Consider the following 16595-nt stretch of genomic DNA (forward strand, 5'->3'; position numbering starts at 1 on the left):
CAAGCTTGTTATGCGGCTTAAAAGGTCGCGCATGGCTTGATTAATATGTCTCTGACCAGACATCAAGCTTCTTGATTTTTGTGCCCAGTTTACAAAAAATAGTAACAGTATCACTATTCTGCACTTACTCAGATCTTCCTTTGTTATCTTGGTCGGCATTTTCACAATTTTCGATCGGTCCAGCAGCGGTGGTCTCCTCATGTTTGCCTTTAGGAGGCGTCCTCCGAAAAGGATTCTCAGGTGTACACCAAACTATTTTCAGAGCCCATACCTCTGCCAGAAAATACTTTGGAACATCTGACAATGGGTGTGTTCAGTCCTTTGTTTTAAAACCTTAGTTGCTTTTTTTAATGGCTGGCAATGCCGTAACCAAAGGCAAAGCGAAGAAGGAGAAACGAAAAAAGGGGAAACAGCTGATCGAGCAAAACAGAACGGCAGATTAGAATTTAGTGCACGTTTTGATTCGCTGTTATATGGGGAAATATTTACCACGAAAGGGGCAAGTAAGTAAAAATAAAATTTTTATTACAAATCAGATTTTACTTATCTGTTTGCTAGGTTCAGCATCCCAATTGAATGATCCACCTCCCCGGTAAGTCGTTAAACAAATTCTAACACTTTCACTAATTATAATTAAGAGATTTCGCAAAATGTTTAGGGACTACAAAGAAACCCGCCAACTTCACTCAAACTCTCTTCTATATCATCTGGGTATCTATGTGGGTCTGTTGAGTGTTCTCAGGAACAGGAACAGGTAGGATATTCTTTGAATGGATGTTTTTGGTCTTTGGAATAATCCAGTAGTCCATAAAACTTCTGGGTGTCTCTATGGATCTGTGGAGGGTCCTCAGTGCTTGGTAGAATATTTTTTTAAGGAATGTTTTTAGTTTGGGAATAATCTAGTAACTCACAAAAAACTAAGACCAGTATGAATCAGGTATACTATATACACATTCCATAGTATCCTTAAAAGATCTAATGGATATTAAAGGGATCCGAAAGCCGACTAGAGGTCTTAATTTTAAATCGACGAAGTCTTTAAGGAAATCCAGTTTTTTTTAGCAAATCCAATCAATATTCGACGTCTTGAAAGCTACGAACTAAAGAACGAAAAGCATAATCAGTCACATGAGGGAAAGTGGGGATCAAAAGGTGTCTCCATTGAGGGCGAGAAAGCTGCAAAATAAGGAACGAATATCATTAACAGCCAGACGAAGTAGAGTCTGTATCAGAAGTGGTCTCTATTGATGTAAGGAACGCATTTTCCTTCAAAGTTTTTTCTAACGCAAAGGTTAAAATATCGAGAATGTATACGAGACTATAAGTCAAAGTTCAAGATGCCTAACTGCCATCTGTCAGCTAAGTTCTGGTTAACTTAACCAAGATAGGCGGCTGCTAACCAGACATTGAGAAAACGGCACATACGCTTTTATGTTTGAAAATATTTTCTAGAAATCTGTTAATTTTTGCAACGCGCTTTTAAGCCACCCCTTCTTTTGTAGTTTCGTTTTCCTTTCGAGCTCCTACGAATCGCTAAAACTGTCAGACTGCATGTCTCGCAAATAAACAAACGTCGCACTTCCCGCAAGTGCCCGCAACGCAAGCCAATATTTTCAAAGAACGCGTACATACATTTATCGATGGACGCAAAGCAGTAACAACAACCCCTTGGATATATACTACATATGTACCTGCACGTATTCCCTGCCAGCGTTAGCCGCGCAAGCACCAAACCTCGCCAGACGCACTGACGACTTGCTTGCCTTGCTTTTAACATCATAGCAGCCAGCGCGAGCTGACGACAAGGCCAATTTGTTTGCACCAATTTTGCCACAGCAAACACTACAGCAACAACAAACAGTAAGCAAGGGCCGACGAGGGCCTTAAAGACTCACCGTCCAGCTCGGCGGCTGGCCGTTGCGTTATAATTTATTTAATGACGCCTTTTTGTTGTGCCTGATCAGCGATCAGCTAGCGATCAACTGCAATCGGCGATCGCACAGTTCGCTCGTTCACCACCAAGCAGTGGCAGGCGACGGCAGCGGCGGCCGCATCGTTCAATGCTGATGATTTCTGCCACAGTTGTTGAGTAATTTTCGTTTTTATTTCGTTGTTTCCTTAAGTATTCCATCAGCGCGGTGAGATCGAATGCTGTCAGTGGGATGTTGATGCAAATTTATGATCTACATTTGCTGCCTTGCAATGCTGCGTTTGTGCGCTGTGGCCTGGTGTTGGCGGTGTCTTGGTGCCTTGCAATTGGAGGCTTCTGCGTCCTTACAGTTTGCGGCTGTCGGTGTGCTTTGTTTGATACTTTTTTCGTCTCATTTTGTACTTCTGATCTCCGTTCAATAGCAATAATCATAAAATGTTGTAAATGCATTTTTAAATAGTGCGATTAAAATAAAATATTGCTGCGTTTTTGACGTTTGGGCGAAAGGAGTTCGATTTTGTGTAGAAAAATTGCTTTCGAACTCTTTTGGCGAATATATCTTGGATGCGCGGCGAAGTGTGGCAGACAAATTTCGCTGGTGCTGGCTTTTTTAATGCAAGGGACTAAGGTTATTTTAAGCTTTGGCTCTCTTGTATTCAAAAGTTTTTAAGCATTGTCGTAAGTCGGTGAGATATAGGTTAGGTTAGATTAATCTGGTAGTCCAATAAGCCACGCATAGACCAGTTTTGGTCCTTTGCGATATCAGATTGAGTTCAGTTGCTAGATCCATGAGGATCTAGCTTGACACGCATTTTAACAGACTCTCCGGTCTATCCTCCAGTATATCTTACCGTGGGAACTTCCTCCTTACAGCGAAGTCTTGCCAATGCAGGACAATTAGCTCCTTACAACATCAAATCAACAAAGTCATTTCCTTCTTCCAACTGCTTTCGATGGATTCGTCTGTACTACGAGCCACTCCATCCATGGCACTAAATGGCCTTATGCTTATGTCCAGATATCTACAAGGATCTTGTGGGCGGGTAGAAGTCATTGAAGGAGAGCGGCAGTAAGTAAGCCGACCTTGCTGCCATTAATGTAGCGTTAGATTTACTACTCCGGAGCGCAGCATTCTTCAGGGGAGTGGCTATCCATTTTGATAGCAGGCCGGCGTTACTAGCTTTGATCTCTCTAACCGTGATTTCAGGGCTGGTTAACGAATGTCTAACCTCGTCATCAATGGCGGCGAGTCACTTTGTGATAAGACTAGTACAGGTAGCTGACCACAGCGGAGTCGCAAGCAACTGTAAAGCTGATGAGCAAGTAAGAAAGGGTACCTTAACTCCATTATCAGTAGAATGGGAACGGGTCGGTAATCCGCTCTACTACTGGATAGCTGGGTTTCGCGGGAACTTCACCAGCCCTGGGCTACAATCCCCTAATGAATTGTCGCAAGATCTTTTTGACCCAAGATCGATCGAAAGAGATAAAGTGACTGCTTTTTCCTCAGCAAGGCTAGGATCTTCGTAGTTGTAGAGACTCATGCTGTAAGTTGAGAATCTTATCTGACGTCAGCTGCAGTAGTTCTATGGAATAGGATGAGGTGGAAAAGGCTTAGCACTTCCTTCGTGATTGTAACGCTCTGTTTGAATTTGGTATCCCCGTAAAACTGGCACTGAACAATACCAAAGCATCCGTCAGGATCGCGAATGACCTCTCCGAGCTGTTCGATACCAAATGAGGTTTTACACAAGGCGGTTTCCCTATCGTGCGATTTCTTCAATCTACTACAAGAGTGTATAACTGCTGGCATAAGCCGATGACATCGATATAATTGGCCATAACAACCGGGCCGTTAGTTATGATTTTTCAGGTTGGACAAAAAAGCGAAGCAAATGGGTCTGGCAGTGAGCGAGAACAAGAGGAAATATCTCCTGTCTTCAAACAAACACCCGTCGCATCCGCGACTTAGCTCCCACGTCAGTCAGTTGACAGTCATAACTTCGAAGTTGTAGATAATTTCGTGTATCTTGGAGCCAGCATTAACATCAAAAACAAAATCAGTTTTGAAATCCAACGCAGAATAACTCTTGCCAAGATGTGCTATTTCGGACTGAGTAGGTAATTGAGAAGTAAAGTCCTCTCTCGACGAACAAACACCAAACTCTACAAGTCAGTAAACATTCCCGTCCTGCCAAATGGTGCAGAGGCATGGACGATGACAACAGCTGATGAGTCGACGTTACGAGCTTTCGAGAGAAAAGTTCTACGGAAGATTTATGGTCACTTACATATTGACAACGGTGAATACCACAGTTGAGGAAACGATGAGCTGTACTAGATACATAACGACATTGACATGGTTCAGTGAATTAAGAGATAGTGGCTACTCTGGCTAGGTCATGTCGTCCGAATGGACGAAATTACTCCAGCTCTGAGAGTGTTGGACACAGTACCTGCCGAGGGAAGCAGGGGAAGAGGAAGACCTGTAGTTGGTTGGAGAGACCAGGTGGAGAGGGACCTGGTATCTCAATTTGGCATCGAACTGCGAAAAAGAAGAACGACTGGCGCGCTTTAGTAAACTCGGCTGTAACCGCGAAAGCGGAGAAAGATAACTTTATGTTAAAGAACTCATACAAATGCTGATATCCCCAAAACTATTTGCCAGATCAACTTAAAATTTTCTAAGAATATGCTCAAATATATATGTATATACAAAAAACTGATTCATTCAAACTCACACGTGACTATAACCGCTTAAAACGACACATTTATGTTAATTGCTTTTGGAGTTTAGTCGCCCTGCCTTCCCTTCTGCTTTGCTCATATAGAGTTATTTAGGTTAATGGAACGTGGTAATAGTCCTCAAATCATAATGTTCAACAAGCTATCCTCTTGATTTGTTTACTCAGTTCATAAATGAGCAACATAAATGTTATGTGCATTAAGCATTTAATTGAGCTATTAAGTTTAGGGAAATCAGGAAATCAGCACAGTAATTTAGACCACAGCATAAATATAAGCAGCGGCAGTAAAGGCAGCTGCTTGCCAAAGCAAATATTTAGCTGCCATAAGCATGTATGTATGTTTGACACTAAAGAGACCAGATGCACACAATATATATATGTATATATAGAGAGAGAGAAAGAGAGAGGTATTCACACTGCCAATTTAAGGACACTGTGCAACACATCGCAATGTCACGGCAACAAACAATTAACACCAGAACCACAAAATGAGTAGCAAACAACGCTTGTAAAGCAAAGCATTCATGCCACAGCGCACACACATGCTGACAGGACATACTAACGGCATTTAAGATATTTTGGACCACCTACATGCCACCCCCACAGGCACTAATAGGCATAAATAGTTGGCCGAATTTACATCTCGTGACGACAAATGAGCGCAAACAAGCGCAGCTACAACAAAATGTAAAAACAACAACAAATTACAATAATAGTAGTAGAAATATGGGCCAAAGGACCCGAAAACTGCCAGTTGCCACAGCATGTGCGGCCATTGCAACGCAGCGGCATGCAACACAAGCGGCAGTTGAGTGAGCCGCTAGGACAGTTATGTTGTCGCCTGATTATGCCGCAACGAATCATACAGTTCCGCTATGTTTAGCTGGCATTTGTGCGAAAATTGAGTCAAGCCTTGCTGGTTGGTACGAAAAAAGTCGGTATAAATTGTTGTTGTTTTTGTTTTTTCGTACATTTTGATGTGTCTTCTGTTGTTGTTGCACGTCTAGTGACATCCCGGCGCGTCCTTGCCACCCAGTAGTACATTTATGGCCATTTGTTTGCAACTGTTGCAAGCAACCTGCTGTTCGAGCGCTGACTGTGCGTTCTTCCGTCACTTGGCTGCGCTGCTGGTGAATGCGCGTACGAATGTGTGCTTGTATGTATTCGTGTGTGTGTGGCAAATCGATGAAGACATCAAACTGCGCGTTGTGATCGATTGGCAACGCACTTTATGCCATTGCTTCACATTCTCGACGCGCATATGTTGTTGTTGTTATTTTTGTTGTCGTATCAACTGGCAATGATAGTGATATACACATACACATACACATGCAGCATCGCAGTGTCCTGCCGTGTTAGCGTTGCCAATTCGATTTCGTAGCGCTTCAGCTGGCAGCAGCGGCGCGCACCTGCGTTCGACGCGATCACCTTCGATCCGCAGCCGAATCGGAATCGCCAACCGTGTACCCCTCTCAACGGTGGCTACCAAATTTATCTGTTTGCTTGTGTGTATGTGTGTTTGTGTGATTGCTTGGCGAATTTAATTAAATCCGTTTTGCGTTGAGCACCGAAGTCTCGCTTGTTGTTGCTGTTGTTCTTGTGTTTATTTACCTTATAATTCGCTGGTGATCTGCCTGAAAGTTGTTTGTGTTGTGCGAAGTAGGTGGACGCGGTTTAGTGCTATTGGTTTTGCTTCGTTAGCTACAAAATTGAGAGGTTCGAGCAAAATTAGCAGAAGATTAGGTTATAATTATGCCGTAGAAATGCATTAGCTACTCTCATTAGCCGTTTGGTGTTAGGCGGTTTTGTGCGGAAATAGGTTATACGCCTCGTATTAAATAGCCACTTTCAGCTTAATGACACGACATTAACTTTCACCTGAAGAAAGGTTTCAGTTTGGGTTCGTGAGACACGCGGACACGCCGATTTATGTTCTGTTCTGAATTCAATTGTCAGCGTTTTCTCGACATGGATGCTATGGCTTTGTTGACAGTAGAGTATATCTAGGAAATAATGTTTTGTTTGTTTCTTTGACTTTGGAGATACTTATATTGTCAACTAAAAGCGTTCAATCGCCCCTATTTAAGTAGAGTATTGTAAGAAGTATTGTACCCTCGAGTTCTATGAAGAGTCTCAGAGTTATCCAGGCTAAAAAACTAAGCTGGGTGGAACACATTGTGAGCAGGGCTTCCAAATCCCTTCGAATCTGGAACTCCTGCAGAAGTGCCATTGCCTCAAAGTGGGGTTTACGACGCCACCTAATCTAATGACATATGGCAAGGTAGATGGCATTATCGATAAAGTACTGTATCAAACTCTTGAAACATGTACAAAGGCCCTGCTTGTTGGGGAGTACGGGCGCAATAAAAATTACGTCAATTAAGATACTGGATATTACTCTTCCGGCCAATACATATACAAGTGAAATATGAGCAAATGCTTACGACTAGCCGGCACATGATTTTAAGCCTTTGGAGTCAGACTCGGCGTCATCATTGATATTGAACTCAGGTTAAATAGACAATGCGTGAAAGGAAGTAATTCAAACACAGCTGCTATGTACTACTTCGGCTTGGAAGATGCTAGCTGAGTTTGGGTAGAAAGAGAGAGAGGGATATCAAGATCATAGGAGTATTCTTCCGTTCCTACACCGCAGTCCATTTTGGATTCCTCAGTATGGATTGATATAGTCTTCTCTTTCCCTACTTAAGCGCTTTTCCATACACGTTTAGGGGGTATTTTCATCTGGAAAACAATTTTGAAATTTAACCTTGGAAGGATATAGTCTGACCTATACCGCTAATCTGACCATTATTAAAATACCGCTAAATGTAGGTAGTAAAAAAGGGTGATCCATTTAGAGGTTTCTTACTTTTTTATTAAGAAAAAACACAGAAACTTCAAATTTAATGAGGAATTTTTATTATCACTTGAAAGACAATTTTTTGACATTTATTTTTTGAAGATTAATTTTTCAAATGTTGGTCTCGGCTACCTCTTAGATGGTGCATCCGTTGATTCCAATTCTCGATGACTCGTTCGAGTATTTCGACTGTTAACTAGCGTATGGTATGCATGACGTTTTGCTTCAAGGCCTGAATCGGAATTGTCCGCGTCGACTTTAGACTTTATATATGTATCTCAATAGAAAAAAGTCTAACGGCGTGATAAAACACGATCTTGGTGGCCAATCGACCTGCTCAAAACGTGAAATTATCTGTTAACCGAAGTGTTATCTCAAGAAATCCATTGATTGATGCGAATTTGTTGAAAGTGCCGCCCTCTCGTTGAAGCCAAATGTCACCGAGGTCACGAGCTTCAATTTCAGGCATCAAATAGTCTGTTATAATGACGAGACAACGGTCGTCATTGACGGTCTTTTCAAGTTGATCTTCGGCCTAAATGCGTAAATTTTTCATGTTTACATGCCCATTAAGCCAGAAACGGGCCTCACCGTTGAACAAAATTTGTCTCGAAAACGTCCGACTTTCTTTGAAGTTTTCAAGAGTACAAATAAGAAAATCGTCGGATGTTCTTAGAACTTTTTAAGTGCTCATAGAGCGAGGCGATGTCGCTTGGGCTGGTCAGACGGCTTCAGTTCTCGCACATGCTGTATTTTGTGCGCTCTCAATTTAAGATCTCGACGTAACATGCGCCAAGTCGTTTCATACGTCGGTCCGAGTTGCTGCGAACGGCACCGAATCGACGCTCCACGGTCTTCGTGTACACTCTCAGCTACGACAGTTATGTATATTTTCTTCAGTGCGTGCTGGACGTGGTCTATTCGGTCGAATATTATTCAATAATGAATGCTGGGTCTCAAGATGGGTGATGGTGTTGCGAATAGTACGCTCAGTATTTTCATAACGGTTTCCCGGATAAAGCATTAAAAGTACTTTAATTAACATTAATTGTAATTACGAAATGAATTAGCTGATAAATTTACTAGTTCAGCACATTTGGAACTTTTACATATTCCAAGTATTTACTTAGAGCAATAAATACATATTAACAGAGATCCTCAGCATAACTGGCTCTTCGAAGAAATTGCTAGAATAATATTGTTAAGCAATTTCTTGAAAGTAAACGTGTGAAATTGCCATTAACCCTTAACTCAATCACCAGCTATTTATACCGTTAAGCTGCTAATTTTCTACCCACACACATATATACATATATACATACAATCGTAATTGTGCAAAGGAATGAATATTTAGTAGAATTATGGAATTGAGCAATGCACTTACCGCTATATTTGTATGCATTTCTGTTCTTCGAAGAGCAAGAAGTCTGGTAATCAATCAAACTATGCAGAATTTTAAGCGAAAATTATTGGCAACAAACTCGAAAAATGTGCACAATAAGCAAATACACGGAATCGGTGGCAAACAGTAGCAGGAGATAAAAGAGATACAAGGGAGACAGGTATTTAAATGATTTTCATTGAAAATTTGCAAAACAAATCGGGGAAACAAATACTGAATAATGCAAATAATTGATGTGCTTGACTGTGTGGGTGCAATATATGCATATGAGTAGAGGTCTGTATATGTGTTTGAGTGCTTTCAACTGTGTATGAGTGTTTGAGTGTATTCGGGCAGTCAACAAGTGTCCCACACAGATCCATCATCAGGCAGATCGATCGCTCTCCATGGACCAGCGCACACACTCCCACAGCTAAACACTATCAGCGACAGCAACAACAACAACAAAGACAAGCACATAATAATGATGACAATGGTGGGCAGCAGTGGACATTTGTGGAGAGTGTTTGTTGCTGCTGTGACGATAGAGTTATAAGTGACAGCCAGAATGTGGCAATGCAATTGTTAGGCAAATTTTCACTCCTTCATGGTAAATTTGACGAGCGACAGCAGCTACCTTCGCGCTGAAAATTCCTTAAGGACACTGAATGATCTCGCTTTGTATGTATGTATGTATGCATGCCTGTTAGTGGGTACGTGCAACAATAAATGAAACAATAAAATGTGTGTTGGCTACCGGGAAGACGACACCCGCGCAACGGCACCCGCAGGGCTGAGCTACTGCTGCAGCGCGCCAGGATGTCTGTGCGGCTAAACGAGCTACCATTGTCTGTGCTCCTACACAAAGTGGTGTATGCTTGTCGGAATGTGCCACTGTATGTGTGCGACGTGTGTACAGCAGGATATTAGCTAGTCTTTTATTAACCATTCAGTAGTCGTAAAATCACAAAAAGAGACGACTTGTGCATATTTTACTGACACTTGACAAGGCAAGCGACTGTGTCAAGCGATCATAAATGCAACTTATGTGAATATGTAATATAAGTGGTTGTGTGACGGTATAAATCCTGCAGGGTAATGCAATATTATATTTTTAGATGATTTGTTATTTGGTACGAACTAGTTCCGTTGAGACTAGTTTCGGACCAGTTGGAAATGGTGTCGATATTTTTATTTTTGGGTGAGAGCTTGTGCAAAATTATATTTTTAGACAGATTTGCAGTTTGATACTAGCTAGTTCCATTGAGTCTAGTTTCGGACTAGTTCGAAATGATGTAATTTTTTTTATTTTTGTGCGATAATTTCAGTACACACTAAGGCAATATAAATATAAATCCTGCAGGGTAGCGAAAAATTTTAGTTTCAGATTTGTAGTTTGGTACCAACTAGTTCCGTTGAGTCTAGTTACGGACCTGTTGGAATTGATATCTTTATACATATGTGTGTGAAGTTCAGTAGTCACTTAGCCCTTAGACTATATTTTTCACACTCTTGCTTCAAAAGAAGTGCTTACAATCACAGAAATTCTAAAAATGCTAAAAAATCTGGTATGACGTCTGTTTAAACGCGAACTAGTCACTCAGTTTTTGAGATATTGATCTGAAATTGGAAATAATTTCGAGTAAGACATGGTCCACTTCGTCTAAAGCATCAGCCTTCTTAGCAGCAGTAGAGAAAAGCGATTTTCGCTGCCACTGTCTGTGCAACTCCAAGAAAAATCTATGGATTTTGTATCAGCAATGAACCGAGCCAAAGAATTAATAAGAACTCTGCACCAGATAAGAGAAACAGCGGATGGTTTTTTCAACGATATTTTCCAAACAGCATCACAAATGTCTAAAGATCTTTTTGACACAGATCTTGTATTACTGCAACATTGCGATGCAACGTATTTTAAAAATATTCACTACTTGCTTACAATTTTAGCAACTCTTTCAGTGACGATCGCTTCCGTTAAAAGAACTTTTTCAACCTTAACAAGTAAGGAAGGGCTAAGTTCGGGTGTAACCGAACATTTTATACTCTCGCATGATAATCGAGATTTCATTATCCGTCATTTACATATTTTTTTATTTTGCTGTAAAATTAATTAGAATTAAATTCTAAGAGATTTACCGATATTTTCGGTGAAAAATTAGGTTAGGTTAGGTAGGGCACTGAGTTCTTCGTGTTCGATATCAGGGACCTTGAAAAGTTATAGTCCGATCACGACAATTTTTCCACAAGGGATAACTCAGCTCAAATACCGTATCATCAGATACATTCAAAATAGCGTTGTATTGGAAGAAGGCGTGGTTGTGAACCGATTTCACCCATATTTCGTACATATCATCAGGGTGTTAAGAAAATATTATACACAGAATTTCATTGAAATCGTTTGAGTAGTTCCTGAGATATGGTTTTTGGTCCATAAGTGGGCGACGCCACGCCCATTTTCAATTTTCTGGGTGCAACTTCTTTTTGCCATTTCTTCCGTAAAATTTTGTGTTTCTAACGTTTTTCGGTTAACGTACTTTTAGTGATTTTGAAGTAAATGACTGTATAGAGTTTGGTTGACATAGCTATAGTAGTTCTATAATACTCTCTTTAGCAACTTTGTTGCTGTTATTGCAGTGCACTGGGATATTAAAATAGATCCAGATGAAGTAATTAATGATATGGCAAACAAGAAGAAAAGAAAAATATTACTTATTTAAGTTACAACTACCAAATAATTTAAGTAATATGTATATGAATTTATATTGTTTTTTTTAATAAACAGAAAATTTAAAGTTTATATATGTTTTTACTTCAGCCCCCCCCGAAATGAAAAGCTGGCTACGGGCCTGTGGACTACTATAACAAATAGTTGCCAAACAAACTGATCGATAAAATCAAAGCCTTGTATGGAAACATTCTTCTTTGAGAAGATATCCGCACGAAATTTGGTAAGGATTATTATACAAGTCCTGGATATAATCTCTGAATGTATGGTTCGAATCGGTCTACTATATCATATAGCGGCCATATAAACTGATCGTTAAAACTCAAATTCGTTTATGGAGATTTTTGAATTGTAAAGGGTATATAGCAAGGGTATGTTGAGATATCTGCGATCCAATCGAAGTTAAGTTTTTTTTGAACATCCACTATAACTCAGTTCTAAAAAATTTCCACCCTTCACAGAGGAACCTTGAAACTTCGAGCTAAAAGACTGGAGCAATAGATCATACCAAGACGGATACACTTAAAATACAAATGCAATAGCTAGACACATTCGATGTCAGAAGATAATTTTTAGACCTCATAACTCTTGGCGGTAATCTTGCTCACACAATCCTCTCTTATATACGATCCTCCTCATATCTTCTCATCCAGTTATGAAATTCATCTAATGATTTTCTGTTGAGTTGCGATAAAAGACCTTTTCTGTGCTCACACAATCCCTCTTTATTTATGATCCTCTTCCATATCCTCTCATTGAGGTATGATCTTTAACAATTTTCTCTGAAATTTTGAAAGTCACTTGTTGAAGTACTTTAACTCTTGCTTACATAGTTGAGAATCGTCAGTTTCCTAGCTCGAGCTAATTTCGTCGTTAGCCTTCAGGCAAATCAAAAGCTCCCCATTTCTCGAAATATACAGAAGTGTTTTCCTGTCAACTTTAGTATAAGCAGAAAGCCACAAGAATGCGTGTGCAAAAAGTATGATCCTTCCTAATCTATTCAATTTCCTACAGGGTTGTTACTAGCTCGAAACTTAGAAATCTGCTGACAGTTTTGAAAAGTCAAACTCACACCAAAGTGCGAAATATTGAAAACTGTGCAGTGAGCTGTGACTTCTAATGAAAACTGGCGACACACAAAAAAATCGTCACAGCTCCTTACACTTAAAATTCCTGTGAAAGTGTTAATGCCGCTCAATTTTATGGCCATGCGTAGAGTGCAACCAGCCAATAAAGAGTAGCCACTTGCCGACTAGCGTTCGCGTTTGATTTTTAGCAATAAAGTGAAATAAAGGCGATTTTTAATGTTCCTGAAACTATGTGGCATACACATTAATAGTTTCAAGTTCACAAATATGTGCTAAGCCGCTACTGACACCCGCCCGTTAGCTGTCAAGTTGACGCTGTCGTTTGGTGGCGTTGTTTGCTGTCAGCGCTTTATGACAGCTCTAAATCACTTTATGCTACTTTTTATGCTGACATATTAATATGAACACTGCTTTCAGTATGTTGCCAATATAAATGAGCTGAAATGCGATTGCTTTATGTAAAAGTTAGCACCTCATTTGAGTAAATGCTCATAAATACCGTCGGAACTAGTGGTTGATCGGTAAAAAAGTAAAGAATGCTTCCTCCAACATTTTGCTCTAAAATCCTCAAAACAATCGCGTGCTGCTGCTCATTCTGCGCTACCCACTCTCCATCCTCAGCGCTGCGCTGTTCCTCGCTGATCGACACCATGTGATCTTCGTTTTTATAACCTGCTTATGTTCTTTATTGAATATTTTATTTTATGCTCACTAAATTGGGGGCTTTGTGTAGCTTCTATTTAACTCAGCTTGCGTTTAGTGCTTCCTTCTCTTTGTTTGCTTTTTTGTAGAATTGTCATATTTTTGGTCGATCATTGCGTCGTCGATTAAGTGATCTTGTTTATCGACAAGTTTACTGCCGCTGCAATGATGACTGTAAATTTGAAAATCGGCGGGTGTTGACTTTTAAGTGCTGTCTTTACAGTTTTATGGTTCGAAATATTGTAGGAGGTTTCTCTGTAAGGATGTGTGAATTTATAGTAATTTTGTGTTCGAAATTTTTGAGCGAGTTTTGGGTGTTCAATTTGAGTATTTGAGTGTTGATGTGACAGATGTTCAATAAATAAAGAAATATACTTGCTTAAGGTTTTTCTAAATAATAATAAAGATCACTTTCCTTTATGTGTGTGATCATGTACATAACCTAAGAAAAAGCAAACGGATAATGGTAGTCCGCACTGAAATCTCGAAAGTATTGAACAGAAGTGAAAATACTATATATCAACTGTTATCGTCATCGTCAGATGATTTAGAGATTTTTGAAAAATCGTCTAGCTCCTTCAAGTATGCTTCTGATGGATTTTTGTAGAGCCCTGGGATGGTAGTTTGGGTATTATGACATTTATCAAAAATGGCCGTCGGGCTTATGTCGCAATCACTCCCGTCTCGTTAAAGTTCGCCTTGGTCTCGTTACTGAGACAACCTTGGGACCATTAAAAACGCCTACTTTTTCGGGAGACGGATAGCGGCGCTGAGTGAGGACGCTATTTGCATGAGTAAGAATCAAAAAAGCACGAAAAGTCCCAGCAGGCCTTCCTACGAGCAATAGTTTGGAAGAAGCCGGTGGAAACCTGCCGGTAAGCGAGGCGGATAGAGCCTTCACATGAGGCAGAATGGCCAGTGTTATCAAAGAAATCTCTACTAAATTCATGAAAGACTTTGTAGGGGCAGAAGCAAGTCAGCGATAGTTATGATGCTGAAGACAGATCGCCGTTGGGCGGTCAAAATCGTGGACTATACGGTGATAAGCCTGAGGTCGCACAAGGAAGAAGTCCCCTTGGTAAAAGACTGCGGGCAGGGGCTGGACAACCTTTAGCGAGCAGCAAGGAGGATGGCGCCGTCTACCGTGAAGAATGCAAGAGAGTGGCGGCGGCTATACTACAGGTGGTCAGAGGAAAACCTGGGGTACCACCAAAGAGTTAGAGTGCCGGATGGCACCATGAGCTTCACAAGCTCATCAGATATGTCAGATTGGAGGCTATGGATAAAGCAGTCCTTCTGCTTTCATCAGGACTGACTGAAGGATAATAAGGCTGGAGAGAACCGAGGAACTATATCGGCACGCGCTGATTCTGCTACATGTCCTCTCAGTGAAACCAAGGGAGCCATAAGTTCTATGGTCCTTAGGATTCTTCCAACGGATGCCAAACCTGTCGGTTCTCAGGCTTCAGATGCGTTGGATCCGACAGCTGGAGATGGCCAAGCAATCATGGAGTACGACTCGAGTCTTTCGAACATGCTTATTGCAAAGGTAGGTGGTGGTCAGGAACCGGAGTGCCCGCGAACGGCTCTGTACTCGAAACTTCAATAGATGATAAGCTGAAGTTTTTTTTATAGAACTTCAACGCTTTTTCTACATACTCTTTCAGAGACGCTAAATGATTGAAAAACTTTTATCAGAAACTGATTGGCCGAATACGGAGAGATGTCGGGAGGACGATCGCTTGGAGAGCGGTCTAAGGGCGCCATATGATACTAAAATATATATTTTAAGAATAAATGCCGTCTACTGCCTACAACTCAAGGTGCTGGATCACACAATAAATGACAGCGCGAGCGAAATGCCGAACAAATAGTACAACAAAGCGAACAAACGATTACTCATCGCGAACGCAGTGTTAAATGATCTGCCTTTTTGCAAAGGCAATAAGCACAACTAATTGCAACATATGCACACATACACACACACACATGTTAGTGGAAAGTAATAGGCACATACCAAACGTTATTAACTGACATAGAAGCGAACAACAAAACTAATCATTAAACATCTAATGCATCTAATGAAATTTTGTACACCTGGTGCCGCTGGACCACACAATTCTCCTGTACAAACAATACTTTTGCCACATTGTAAAACTACAAAATTTACAACAGCAACAACAACGAATTCAATAATACTATCAATTAACAAAAGCGCAAACGGCAAAAGGACATCAAAGTAATAATGTAAAAAAATTAAGCGTGAACTTTACGCATATTAAGAGGGGCACGCATTCGCAGTGGCAAACGAGCGCACAAACACAAGGCAATGCAGCTCTTATACATGTGTGAGTGTGTGTCTCTGTATGTTAACATTGTAATCTGCCTGATCTACGCACACATATACATATTTACAAACATATAAATATATGTAGACTGCTCTAAAGGACTTCAAGTGCTACGGAGTTGGTTTTACGCGCATCACTTCGCTCTACTGCCGACGGATTGACTCGGGCTGTGTGAGCATAGCTGTCAACTCGATAGTTTAGCGTTGGCAGCAATAATTTTTACTTAACTTTTTTATAAATATATTATATTAGACCCTGAACAGTGTATTAAGTATTAAGTAACGTATTAAGTTTGACGCTGAGTTGAGGGAGTTATAACCCTCAGTTTTTGAGATATCGTTCTGAAATTTCGTGGACGTTTTTTTTCTTTTCTAGTAGTTAGCCATGTGTCAAAATCATCAATATTGGATCACTATAGCATATAGCTGTCATACAAACTGAACAATCGGATTCAAGTGCTTATATGGAAAACTTTTTTATTTGACGAGATATCTTCACGAAATTTTACATAATTTTTTATCCAAGATACGGCCGCAATCTTGAAACAAATTGTTCAGATCGGACCACCATAACATACAGCTGTCATACAAACTGACTCATCAAAACCAAGCTCATGTATGGGAAACTTGTTTAACTGACGAGATATTATACTGAAATTCCGTACAGCTTATTATCGAAGACAAAGCTATGATTTGCTGAGAAATTGTTAAGATCGGTTCACTGTAGCATATGGCTGCCATACAAACTGGCCGATCAAAATCTAGTCTCTTTATGGGAAACTCTTTTATTTGACGAGATATCTTCATGAAAT

General features: G+C 40.4%; 1 protein-coding gene across 1 annotated transcript in view; it reads left to right on the forward strand.

The window, feature by feature from the left end:
- Positions 1-421: 421 nt before the first annotated feature.
- Positions 422-16595, forward strand: part of LOC105228479 (protein gooseberry-neuro) — a 74627-nt gene continuing 58453 nt past the window's right edge. The window contains exons 1-2 of the mRNA XM_049453609.1: positions 422-503; positions 559-592. Of these exons, the coding sequence (XP_049309566.1) occupies positions 577-592 (16 nt within the window). The 5' untranslated portion in view covers positions 422-503; positions 559-576. The remainder of the gene's footprint in view (positions 504-558; positions 593-16595) is intronic.

Source organism: Bactrocera dorsalis, chromosome 3 (genome assembly GCF_023373825.1).
Source record: "Bactrocera dorsalis isolate Fly_Bdor chromosome 3, ASM2337382v1, whole genome shotgun sequence".
Lineage (NCBI taxonomy): Eukaryota > Metazoa > Arthropoda > Insecta > Diptera > Tephritidae > Bactrocera > Bactrocera dorsalis.